This window comes from Zootoca vivipara, chromosome 6, assembly GCF_965207765.1.
Source record: "Zootoca vivipara chromosome 6, rZooViv2.hap1.1, whole genome shotgun sequence".
NCBI lineage: Eukaryota > Metazoa > Chordata > Lepidosauria > Squamata > Lacertidae > Zootoca > Zootoca vivipara.
Window position 1 is genome coordinate 427,526 of NC_142589.1, and position 13,220 is coordinate 440,745.

Here is a 13,220-nt window from a genome sequence, read left to right on the forward strand (position 1 = left end):
GGCTGCAACCTTGCTGAAGCTACAGGAGTCAGTTGTGCTCATAGGGGCCTAAGCCACGAGCATTTCCGTCTGACCCTCTCTGGAGTGGCACCAGTGGCAAAATCAGCTGACTTCTCCAAGTCTGGGTTCTTCTTAAAAATGAGCATCCAACTGGATTTCCAATTCAAGCTGCTGCTGCCTCTTGCTGGCCTCCCGTCTTCCTCTTTTGCATTTAATTAACAGTGTTTGCTTGCCCCAACTCCCCAGCTTAATTAACAGCTCAGCCAAACCCACATGCCAAGTTCCACCAGATCACAGCACTCCTTGTGGTTTTGAAGGTTTCCTCCTTGTCAACAGTTAGATCAAGGGATGGGCTTCTTGGAGAAGTCTCCATTCTGAGCCAGGGACAAAGAAGTGGCTTTGGAGTCCCAGCGCAGCCTGACCTGGCCCTCTGCTTGCTGAAACCTGGTTATCTCCAGGTGCTGGGGACTAAAAACCCCAACAGCCCCTGTGTCATATATGGCTGTGCTAGCTGGGGCTGATGGGAGTTGTAGTCTTTGATTTGATTTACAAGCCTCTGGAGAGCTGCTAAGGCTGCCTTGGAGGATTTGGTGCTAACAGAAGTCACCAACAGCAAGGAACTTTGCAGAATAGTTCTGAGCCCCATTAGAGAACCAGCAGCCAAAGAGCCTCTCTGGCATGCCCTAAAGTGACTTAACATGTTATAGTGCAAGAGATGCAAAGGAGGCCCTGCCTGTGTGGCTGAATACAAAGGAACTTCCAAATGGCCAGGAATCAGAGAGCCTCCTCTCTTCCTTCCAAAGGAAGGATGGGGTGGAACTCAGAGCGCCTGCATCACATGCAAAAGGTCCCCAGGTTCAATCCTCTGGTCTGAAACCCTGGGGAGTTGCTGCCAGTCTGTGCTGGGTGGACCACTCATTTGAAGTTGCATAAGGCATGTTCCTGATGGTTGGGGAAGGGCTGCACAGCCCTGGAGTCCAATCTCACGAGTTAGGGAAAGCCTGGGCAAAAAGATACATCTTCACAAGATGCCTGGAGCCGCTTAGTTTGTCACTAAGAAGGCCCAGGTGTACTTTGGGCTAGCTGGTGTACCCACATGGCAGCTGGAACATGTAACACACACACACCCCTTCAGAAGATGCTGGAAATTGACATGTAAATAGAGAAGCACCAGCAGGTCCATACAAATACACAGGCAGGGGGTCGAACACAGACATCTGACAGGGAAACTACAATGCATCAGCTACAATGCAACCCAACACCTGTATTACATTTTATTTATTTACTCATTACGTTTATAGAGTACCATTGCATCTTACACACATTTAACTTGCACGATTTCAACTATATGTGGTTGAAGGCCACTGGCTGAAATCCCACAAGCTAAATGCAAGCAAGGCGGAGAGCTTCGGAGCATTTCCTTGGGAAGCAAGATCTGGGATGCTCCCACCAGCTCTCATGGGAAGTCAGACAGCCCCACGAAATCTCATGAGAGCATCTCAGGGCCTCTGGGGCCAGCACTCTCCAAGCAAGGCAGAGGGCTTAAAAGTTCTTTTGTGCTGGGAAAACTCTCTGCCTTGCTTGTGTGGGAGTGGAGGGAAGCTGTGGGCTGCTCACGTGGAAGCAGCTCCAAGGGTTTGAGCATATGCAGAATCCTTGGAAGCGAAGCCCCACTTGAGATGCACTTGTACTGCATCCCACAGGGCAATCATGCAGGAACCTCAAGCCTTCAGGAGTGGGGAGGGCCAGCACATAAGCACAGCCTTCTGAAACAGACTACAAAGCACACCTTGCAAAATGCAGCAGTTGCTTCCGTGTTCCTCTTGCTCTGGGGCACAGCCCCCCCCCATCCCTTTGGCGCATGGGCATGCCCTGTGACGATTAGAACAATAACAACAGCAAGCATTGGCTTGGCAGGCATTTCTCTCCAGGCTTTGCCTTCTCTTGGTTCTGGCAAATGGCCCAAAGGACAGAATTCTGGTCAGGCCTGTACAATTCTGGCTGGGTGGAAACTCTAGGCATCTCCTCCTCCCCACATGTGCTGCAAGGGAGGGGCAGGAGCAGCTCTATCTAATGAAAAGGCTGGGTAACCACACCAACCAGCCAGGTGACTCTGCCAGGTCACCCTGATCCACAGTCCTTGCTTTCATCCTCCCCATGCGGTTCCCATTCAAGTCCCAAACTGGATTCAAGAAAGACCAAAACAAAACAAACTTGACTCTTTTGCATTGTAGCTTTAGCATCTGCTCCAGTTACTTTTTCAAACGTATTCCCATCTCAGCCATAAGGACTAAAAGCTTAGTGGTGAAAGATTACTGTTGGCAGGGTGGTCCATAAAGTTCCAGTTTTCAAAACAGTAAAACAGTTCTGTTTCAATTGTATCTGAAGAAGTGTGCATGCACACGAAAGCTCATACCAAAATAAAAAATAGTTGGTCTTTAAGGTGCTACTGAAGGAATTTTTTTATTAGTAAAAACTAGATTAAGTGTTGCTTTTGTAAAGCCACTGACACTTCCTAATGAGTATATTACATTGCTTTATCTCATTTGTTTTTCACTTTAACTGCCTTGGTAGTAACTTGAATTGTTTTAGTAGTTTGTACTAATAGTTTTACCGTGTTTTTAGTTGTCATAGAGATTTTTTTATATACAGTATCAAATGGTATAGAAATGGTCCTTAAGAAGTAAACAAAGGCAGAGCCAGGACTCAAATTCGGTCCCAGGTCTGATTCTGCCATCTGGGCTGCAGCTTCATGAAGCAACCCCTTACCCAGCCACAGTCTGAAGTTAGAAGAAAATACCATGAGGGTCAAAAGGCTTAGAGTTAAAGTCCCTTAACCAACAACCCTTGAGAACTTCTGCCAAGTCCCTGCCTGCCTTGGAGCCCAGATCACCCTAAGTCCGTGGCGCTGCCCTGTTTTCTTTGGCTTCACCCTAAAAAGAAGTCGGGAGGGGGGGCTGGGGGGCAGCCTCAGGTCTTCATCAGAAAAAGGTGGGCAGCTGCCAGGGACAGAGAAGTCTTGGTGTTGGCACCCCGTTTAGGGAAAGCCCTCTCCAGAGCAGCTCACCTGGGGATCAAATGTGGTATTTTTAGGCACAAAGTGAAGACATTTTCGCCCTCCAAGGCCCCTTTCCACAGCACTGCCCACATTTGCCTGGAGCTTTTCTACAACTCTTTACGTCTTAATCTGGTTTCATGCCACCATATTTACACTGGCTTTTCAAAGTCGTATTCTGTGTTCCTAACTGGCTTTATTCTTTTAAACTCTTCAAAGCATGAGTTGTAAACCTGCCCATATTTCTTAGTTACAAGGGCAGCACAGAAGTGACGGTTTGCTTCCAAAAGAAGTGTGGAGTTAAGCACCCCGTCACCACAAGGATTTCCACTTGCACAACAGAAACACACACACCCCTTTCCCCCATGTGACCCCTAAACCCGTTCTGGGGTCCCCCCAACCCTCCAGAGCAGATCTGGGGAGGGTGCAGGGGTGGGTGGGGAAGTCCCGTTGGGCAAGCAGAAATCTTTGCACTGGTGAGATGTGTTAGCTGGATGGCGCCCTAAATAAATAAAAACCAGCTCCCCATGAAGAGCTGCCTGGCCGCTTTCTGTCTCTGGGTTCCTTTGCTTTGCCTGTTTGCCTTTAAAGTCCTGGCTGGCCCTCAACCCCTCCAAGGCAGCTTGCTGGAGGAAAAGCTCGGAGGAGAAAAGGACAGAAGAATCCAAGCAGACCAGATACCTGGGTGATGCCAGGTGGGTTGGCCCAGGGTCAGAGGCACTGGTCTCCATCTCCTCAGGGCCAGGAAGAGCCAAGGCATTTAGCCCAAAGGTCCACAGAGTGGGGAGGGGAAGGGAGGGAACCTCCAAGTTATTTTCCCACATGTCATTAACACTGCCAGCCCACCCTTTTAATGCAGAAAGAGGTGCCTTTCCAGTTCACAAAGCGTTTCAGACATGGAAAAGTCTTATCTGGCGTCTTCCAAAGAGTGGGCGAGACTCTAGGCCAGAGTAATAGATCTGAAAAGTTATAATGTGCTTTAGAGAAAAACTTTTGCATTGTAGCTTTAGCATCTGTTACAGTCACCTGTTCAGTCTGGTCACCATTACAACCTAGTTTTAAAAGATTACGGTTTATAATAATTATAATAATAATTTATTATTTATACCCTATCCACCTGGCTGAGTTTCCCAACCCACTCTGGGTGGCTCCCAACAGAATAATAATAATAATAATAATAATAATAATAATAATAATAATAAAGCAATTAAACATCAAACATTGAAAACTTCCCTAAGCCTTCAGATGTCCTCTAAAAGTCAGAGAGTTGTTTATTTCCTTGACATCTGATGGGAGGGCATTCCACAGGGCGGGTGCCACTACCGAGAAGGCCCTCTGCCTTTCAGGGGCAGCGGCTGCTTTTTTAAAAATAAAAACTATGCATTTGTGATTTTTATAAAGCCACCGAAACGCATTTAAAACAGAACAGAAAGGGAGAGGAAAGCCTGTAACCTCACTGCCCACTTAAGGGAGATGCTATCTAGGTCTCTGTTGTGGATATGCAAGTACACAATGGACATCTATCAAGCTTTCATTTTCACCCTGGCATACGGGTTGGGACAAAAAAGGCACACTGGACTCACCTTTGTAGGGGACTGTTTTCCGGGGCACCAGGTTCCACCAGTTGCTAATGGAGGAGGCGTCCACACTCAGAACTAGAGAGGCCAGGAAGCACATGCCCAGGGCTGGGCTGGTGGCCATGCTGACCAGGATGCAAGGCTCCTGCTTCTCCCGCTGCCTTACGAGGAGGCTCTTGCTGCAACGCCTTCCTCTCTCTCCGTCAGGGGCCCTGACAACAATGGAAGGAAGGAGGTTAGCCTGGCTAAGGTTACAGCGGCCTCAATTATGAATGAAGAGTGTCAGAATCGGATGGTGGGAAAGGAAGGGGGAGGGAGAGAGGATGCAGAGGGGAACAAAAGGGCCATTGAGAGAGTTTCCACTCAGGTACTGCGATGATCGGCTCCTGCTTGAAGGGAATGAGCATGTGGCAGCAAGGATGAGTCAGGCTGTGAGTAACTGGGGCTGGAAATGGGAGAAGCCCCCCCCCGGCACATATACATCACCACCCCTTCATACACTCGTCCAGTTTTGAAATTCCACTTCCTGTCAGGACACTGACCTGAAAGAGAGTCATTGCAGAATATACCCCCCAGAGCATTAAAAAAAGTAACCACTAATGCGGCCATTAAGGTTGTGATGCTGATAATGGTTTCTGATCTGAGGTGAAGACTCTCAGCCTTGGGACTGGAGCAGAGTTCAAGCTGGGGAATTTGGAGAGAGGAAGAGCAGGTTAGGAATGCATTTCCTAGGCTGGAGGCAGACGAGCACACCTTCTTTTTAAAGGGGGGGGGAGAGGTATTTCACCTCTGAAGGCTCCTTCAAGTCACCACTTCCAGCTGGTGAATGTCAATGTGCAAGTAAAGTTTGCTCTCCTCTGTTTCTTGGTGTTTAGGCAACTGATTCTTTTGCAGAGTTGGAGAGGTTTTGCTTCTTAGGGCGATCGGTTTTGGACCACAACTTCTATTATCCCCACGTGAAGGCTATCAGGCTGGTTGTCAAACACCTGCTTTTTACACACACACACACACACAGCCACACAGCCACGTCCTCTACTCAAATTGTCTTTAGAAGCAGGCAAGCCCCCACCACAAAACTATTTAGCAGAGTCAAGAGTGAGGTGAATATACACACACCACAAGCCCATGATCTTTTCCCAAGTGCTCAGAGTGTTTCTGGAGAATTTGGGGAAACTGTACTAGGGGCAGAGTGTGAAATAGCAGCTCCTCTTCAGTTCATTTACCCATAATTAATTCCCCAAGATGTCTTGCTCCCAATCAATTCCATTCCCCTCCTGCATTACCCCAAAATCATCTCTGCATACAAATCATATTAAATCATTTCATACACCCCACAGTTCATATCCCACTCAATAACCCGCTCACACCACCCTATCCCTAAATCTGGAATACAGCTGCTGAATAGCCAATAGCTAGACCAACCCAACGGCAGCAGCCTGAGATCCTCTAAATCTTACGCGGCTTGAGATTTTTAGAACTATGGAAAGACAAGATTTTGAAGGACATCAAGAATCCCCCTCCCCCTTTGCAGAATTATGTTTCCCAGGTTGGTTAACCGTGACAGCCTGAAAATGGTTAAAGCACACAAGTGCAGACAGAAGCTGAGCATCCAGCAAAGCCCAGTGGAAGAGGGAGAGGAGGGGAGGAGGGAGAATTACAAACAAACGTGAACACTCACCTTCCCGACAGGAAAGAGAGAATGGAGAGACCAGGCTGAGAACCAGCCAACCAAGTAATTGTATACTATTTCATTTCAGGACTTTATAAATCCAGAAAATTGTTCTGAACAAGACAGCTAATTTCAGCTCTCTCCAGTCCAATCCCAAAACTCTAGGACAGCCTTTGCCAACTTGGTGCCCTCCAGAGGTTGTTGGGATGGACTGGTGGGAATTGCAGTCCAACAAACTCTGAAGGGCATCAGGTTGGCAAAGGCTGCGCACCCCAAACTTGATTAGGGGGAGTGCCATAGTTCTGTGGTAGGTAATCAATACCTCAAGGACTGCCTCTCCCCATAAGAACCGACCTGGACCCTGCGATCATCACCTGAGACCCTTCTTTGTGCTCCTCCTCCATGAGAGGTCCAGAGGGTGGCAACCCAAGAACGGGCCTTTTCTGCGGTGGCTCCCTGCTTGCGGAATGCTCTCCCCAGGGAGGCTTGTCTGGCGCCTTCATTATATATCTGTAAGTGCCAGGCAAAAACATTCCACTTCTCCCAGACCTGAAACCTTGGAGAGTCACTGCCAGCAAGTGCAGATGATACTGAGCTAGATAAGACTGATGGAATAAGACAGCTTCTTAAATTTCGCCTCCAACCTAAGATGCTGGGTTTAATCCTCATTGCCAGCCATCAGGGCTTAGTTCTGAGCCCAGGCAGACCACGACTTCCACTGCCACAAAGGTCTCCTAATCTGCCCCCGATGTGCAATTGCTGCGCTGACTGTGGTTTTACCCAATGGTGAGGGAAAGGCACTCTGCACAGGTTCACAGTCTTGGGGGGCTTCAAATCCCCACCCATCCACAAACTTGAGTGGCAGCATGCAAGTGACTCAGTTTCAATTCCCCATGTGTAATCTGAGAAAAGGCTTCTGGGGCCAATAAGTGCCCCTCCACGCACATATTAAATCCTGCTGGCAGCAGACAAGCCTCACAAAACGGCGGCAGCAAGACTGAATGGATACCAACATTGCCTGGAGGAGAGGTCTATCAGCAGCAATGAGGACAACACAAAACCTCCATGTACAGGGGAAGTATACCTCCAAATATCAGGTGTTGGGGAGAAAAAGCAGAGAAACCACATTGTTAAAAGTAGGGAATTGTTCCCACAAAAGAGGACATGGACAAATTCATGAAGAAGGTGGTTATCCACAACCACTAGCGATTGTGGCCAGCGTTCAAAACCTGCCAGGTGCCAGGCACATTTTGCACCTGACTATTGGCCACTTGCGACCAAGTGAAGATGCCCAGGTGCCAGGGTGGCAGCTGACGTCTCCACCATCTGGAGGTGTCTGCCTGGGGATCTTGTCTGTTTTGACACACTAGCAACACATCCTTTAGAATTCTATTTGTGATATTTTATCTGCACAATCAGAAAGAAATTCAGGAACACAAAAAATTGTATTGAAAAATACGATTTTTGAGCAGTCTGGCCCCAAAATGGAAACTAGACATTCAATTTTGGCAACTGTAACCCTGATTTAAGGAGCCACTTGGCGCCTAGCTTATACAGTGGTCCCTCGACTTACGAACTTAATCCATTCCGAATGCACATTTGTAGCTCGTAAGTCGAAACGCGGCTTCCCATAGGAAAAAAAAATATTCGGAAAAATTTGTAAGTCGAGGAAACTGCATTAAAAAATTCGTAAGTCGAGTAAACCGCATTTTAAAAAGCCGCCAACGATGTAGAAAAATTTGTAAGCGTGCGGCCACTTGTTCCGTTCGTAAGTCGAAACCTTCGGACGTCGAGTCATTTGTAAGTCGAGGGACCACTGTGCTCTTGTGCTCAGGTCCTGCTTGCAGCTCTCCCATAGGCACCTGGTGGTCATCCATTGTGAGAAGAGGGTGCTGGACTAGATGGGTCACTGGCCCGATCCAGGAGCCAGGCCCCTCCTTACAAAACATCTTTGCCTTCACAAACCTTGCCTGTGAGCTTCCTAGAGCTGGCGAGCTGGTTACAGAATATTGGATTAGACAGATCCGTCGTCTGACACAGTGACTTACATATTTGCGTGCTGCTCCCACCATGCACATGTGCTCACACACATGCGCACATGTGCTGGAGGAGAAAATGAGCCCTTGCTCTCCTCATCCCCAGTCATGTGATGTGCTGGCTGCCCCCTCTCCTCCCAAGGCCAGGGGTTCATGCAAGACTTCCAAAACTGGCTTCCTTCCAAGTAGGCAGGAGTCAGGAGGTGACCTGTCTGCTTAGCTCTGCTTGTTCGCAAGCCAGTTTGCCTTCTCTTAAATTTATTCTAGACAGGGAAGCAGCAAAGCCCACTCCCCGCACGATCCTCAGGTCAGCAGGACTCACACAGCAAGACTCTGCAGAGTGTCCCGGTTAAAACATAGTATAAAACTGCCCCAGAGAGCCCCCCACCCCCTGAGCTGAGGCCCGTCCCTCCCCCCCCCCCGCCATCAGGCACACAAAGCCAATTAGGACGCCATGGTTTTTAATATCATCAAAGCGCCCTGCCAAGGCTCCCAACAGCCACAGCAGTTAGGCCTGCATCATTATGCCCACTTAACAGATCAGAAGCTGGGGATGAGTAACAGCCCAGGGGGGGCTAGAACCAGTTTTCACAGCACTCCACCTCCTAGGGCTAATTTAAAATTAAAGTAACTATATATACATACAGAGCAAAGCAAGGTATTTGACCCTAGAAAACCTGGGGTCAACTTTGCGCTTGGTCACATACACACACAAGCCACTCAGGCACCAGGGTAATTGGGGGGTAGGCTACTTGTAGCTCACCTTACAGCATTATTGTTGGAAGGATAAATGTAAAGAACATGGCCCATTAAAATGTTCTGTTGGTTATTCCCCAGGTAAGATTGGCAACGTCACTCCTGCCTCTCAGCCTCAGGTGCAGTCTGTAAAACGGGGAAACTGCAGACCTAAAAACACTACTTAGCATCTCCACACCTATTCCAAGTGTTCAGAATTGCTTCACAAACATTTACCTCACTAATCCTCACAACAACCCTTTAAGGTAGGTCCACATACGGTGAAAAGCGAAGACTGGGAGCTAGTTGTTTGAGGTCTCTTTTAAGCAGAGGCCATCTGACAGGCACTGCAGGGGGTTGGACTAGATCAGGCAAAGGCAAACTCAGCCCTCCAGATGTTTTGGGACTACAATTCCCATCATCCCTGACCACTGGTCCTGTTAGCTAGGGATGATGGGAGTTGTGGTCCCAAAACATCTGGAGGGCCGAGTTTGTCTATGCCTGGACGAGATGATCCTTGGGGTCCCTTCCAACTCTACAAATCTACGATTCTTGGTAAGTTCATGGCAGACCCACCCAGAGGGCATTGTCGACTGAAAAGTATATCAACTGTCAAAAATAAAGTAGTAAAATAAGTCCGTTTTGAATGACTTGGTTCCTTCAGCCATCCTGCTACATTTCTGTATATGGTTAGGTAAAGGTAAAGGGACCCCTGACCATTAGATCCAGTTGCGGACGACTCTGGGGTTACGTGCTCATCTCGCTTTACTGGCCGAGGGAGGCAGCATTTGTCCGCAGACAGCTTCCGGGTCATGTGGCCAGCATGACAAAGCCGCTTCTGGCGAACCAGAGCAGCGCACGGAAACGCCGATTACCTTCCCGCTGGAATGGTACCTATTTATCTACTTGCACTTTGACATTGCTTTTGAACTGCTAGGTGGGCAGGTTACTATCCAACTAATTTCTACATTGAAACTAATGAGTTAGTTGTGTCAATTAATATCAGTGGGTCTCCTCTGAGGAGGACCAGGATGGGATGCAACCCTTTGCCTGACTTTTTAGTCATTATCTGTATTTATGCCTACAAAGCCACCAACTAACAGAACTGAAAATGCTGCCGTTTCCCTGGTCCTTGGGGGGGCAGAGCCAAGTGTGGGTCTCAGCTGGGGGCAGGGCCCAATAGCTTTCAGAAGGCTGTGGGGGCAAAGGCCAGTGCAAAATCTGCCTTTTCATCTCAAGCGTACAGCTGAACAAGAAAAGAAAAATAACACCAATTATTTGACCCCCAGGGCCACCGGTGAGCCTGCAGCACTAACCACTATGTAGATGAATAGAGGATCTAAACTAGGTTCCTACCCAGTTTTATTATTCACTAACTGTATGGAGGGGGGTGGAATAGGGGAAAGCAAAATAGCCCGCACTGGCTATATTTTAAAAGAAACAAACAGCAATGTTCTCCAAGATCCAGGCCAAGAGCCACAGCTCTCCACACCAGAAACCTCTGCCAGGACTTCGCTATGCAGCCCTGCCAACTCACCACAAATCCTCCGATCCAACTCTCCCCAAATAAGCCTCCCTCGTCGGTCAAATCCCATTTCTTGTGGCTTTCCTGTACTTTTAACCACTTCCTGTCTTCAGAATGAGGCCAGCGCTGAGTCAGCTCCGTGCAGGAACCAGGGGGGAGAGAACGAAACAATTAACAGTTCCAAAAAAGCAGCAGTGTTTTCCTTTTCCAGCTGAGTCGGAACTGCAACCACACCTTCCTCTGCCCCTGGGGGCGAAGTCCGCCTCACTACCAAGAACGCAGATGGATCACGTCTTCTGCAATCTCTGGCAAAGGCAGCCTTGCCTGGCCAAACTCACCCCTCTCCCCCCCCCCCATCAACTCTGGGAAGGATGCAAGGTGCCGTGAAAGGCGGCATGGGAGGGAAGGAGAGAAGGGAAGGCTTCTGATCCTCAATCCAACCAAAAGCTGGCTACTAGTTCACAGCAAAGAAAGGCACTCTGTACATGTTCAGAAGCTACCACTTCATGCCAGCAGAGTCTCAAAGCTAGGGTTCCTGTCTTCCTTTTTTTATCTTCAGGGAAAAGCAGTGGTGCAGGCTGACAAAAGTGAAGTATCAACTAGGAAGGAACCCTATCAGGAACAGAAACAGCACAGAACACAAAAAGCTGTCTTATATGTTCCATCTAGCTCAGCACTGTCTACACTGACTGGCAGCGGCTCTACAGGATTTCAGGCAGGAGTCTCTGCCAACCCTACCTGGAGATGCTGGGGATTGAACCTGGGACCTTTTGGTTGCAAGGCAGGTGCTATGGCCCTTTCCCAGCATAGACACAGCTGCCCTGAAGGTCCAGCCCAGCCTATGGCTGAAGCTGCTGGGAGGCAGGAAGCAGGAGCAAAGGCTTTGGTGCTCCGTGCACAACACATCCACCCATAGCTACTGGTCACGGTGGCTATGCCCCACCCCCACTGTGGGAGGCAGTGCGCCTCTGAAGGCCAGATCCTGGCATCACATGTAGGCAGTGCTGTTGTGCTCAGGTCCTGCTTTTTAGGCCTCCAAACTAGGTGGGCCAGAGGCCGGATCCAGCAAGAAATCTGTCCCCCAAGTATGCCTGCTGCTCTTGCGTGCCGCAGAGGAGCCTGTTCTGTTGTCTGTGTTGAAGCAAGAGATTCAGACACCATCCTGCTCCGCTTTCCTGTATGGAATGGGGTGGGAGGCAGGGACAGAGCACATTCGCTCAAAAGATCCAGTTTAGCATGCAACAGCAGGGTCAGCCATCGCCAGTGGCTTTCCGGTTCACATGCCACTGAGCCAACCCGGCACCTTCAGCCCAAGATGGCTAGGAATAGCCAGAAGCTGGGGAGTGAGTGACCCATGGAAAACTTTACTTATGGGGGAGGGGGGGAGGCCGGAAGAGACATCTCACTTGCTGGCAGCTGAAACAACCATTCAGATGCCAGGCACGCCAATGGTCTCCACCAGGCCATTGCCAAGTTCTATTTCAGAAATTCCCAAGAAGACAGGAGGAGGCTGCAGAGGCGGGTAATGGATCAGTAAACAACACACCCATCATGTGTCACAATCCCCAAATAAGCATTGATGTGGGACGAGGGAAGGTACCCCCCCACACACACACACAGCAGAAAAGCATGGACAAAAATGCAGTAGGTCAAGACACGGAGAAATGTGGATTTCTTTATCCTGGACGACATCAAGGACCACCAAATTACACCGAAGCAGAGTTCTAATGTTGACTGTTGTGGAACTGAGGGGGACATCAAGATGCCCCTGCTCATGGATGCTGGGTGGTCTTTCTGGTGCATCCTCCACAGGTGAATCTTCATTAACTCAACCCAATCACCTTGCCCTACTCGGGCTGCATTTCACTTTATCAACCCTAGTTTGTAAACAAAACCAAAAAACATTGTAGCACCTTAAAGACTACCAAAAGTATTACAGTCATACCTCAGGTTACAGACGCTTCAGGTTGTGCCCCACGCTGAAGCCGGAAGTACCCAAACGGGTTATTTTCGTCTTTCGGCGCTTTGCGCATGCACAGAAACACCCAATTTGTGGAGTCCACAAATTAGTTCTGGGTACCAGAACTGGCTGAGTTTCGTTGCTGCTATTGTTAAACAAACTGAGAGTCAGAAATGCTTCTGATCGCCTTCAAATCACCCGGAAATCTGCCTTGCCCACCCCTGACATAAATAATACACATCCTAATCTTGAAGGTCCCTCAAGACCCTGTTGTGTTCACTGCAACAGACAACTGTGGCTATTTGTATATTTGGTTAGGCTGTCTTGGGTAGCTTGCAAGTTGGGGGCTGCGGAACTCAAACCGGAACAATCCCCTCCTCCAAGTGCTGCTGGCCAGAGGCAGGTTGAACTGACTGGCCAGACTCCTGCCAAACCCTTCTAATTCCTGCATTGCGAGCAAAGGAGAAACCCACTTTGGTACCATCGGGTGTCTGAAAGTCAGTGGCTGCAGGAAACCCCACCCTCTGCACAAAAGCCAGATCAGTGCTGGATCTCGGGAGAATGGCAGGCAGCAACCTTGGCAAGTGTTGAGCAGGTGCTTACAACCAGATCAGAAATAGACCAAGATAAGAACAAATGTGGAAAAGTCTGTTTAGTGCACAC

General features: G+C 48.9%; 1 protein-coding gene across 2 annotated transcripts in view; it reads right to left on the reverse strand.

Moving 5' to 3' along the window:
• SEMA4C (semaphorin 4C) overlaps positions 1-13,220 on the reverse strand; it is a 56,505-nt gene that overhangs the window by 33,213 nt on the left and 10,072 nt on the right. The window contains exons 1-2 of one of the 2 annotated variants that reach the window (XM_035117995.3): positions 10,610-10,728; positions 4,639-4,844 (exon numbers count right to left, since the gene is read on the reverse strand). In XM_035117995.3, coding sequence (XP_034973886.1) covers positions 4,639-4,756 — 118 coding nt within the window. In that variant the 5' untranslated portion in view covers positions 4,757-4,844; positions 10,610-10,728. Of the gene's footprint in view, positions 1-4,638; positions 4,845-10,609; positions 10,729-13,220 lie in introns of those variants that run through there. The other variant, XM_035117994.3, reaches the window with a different exon arrangement.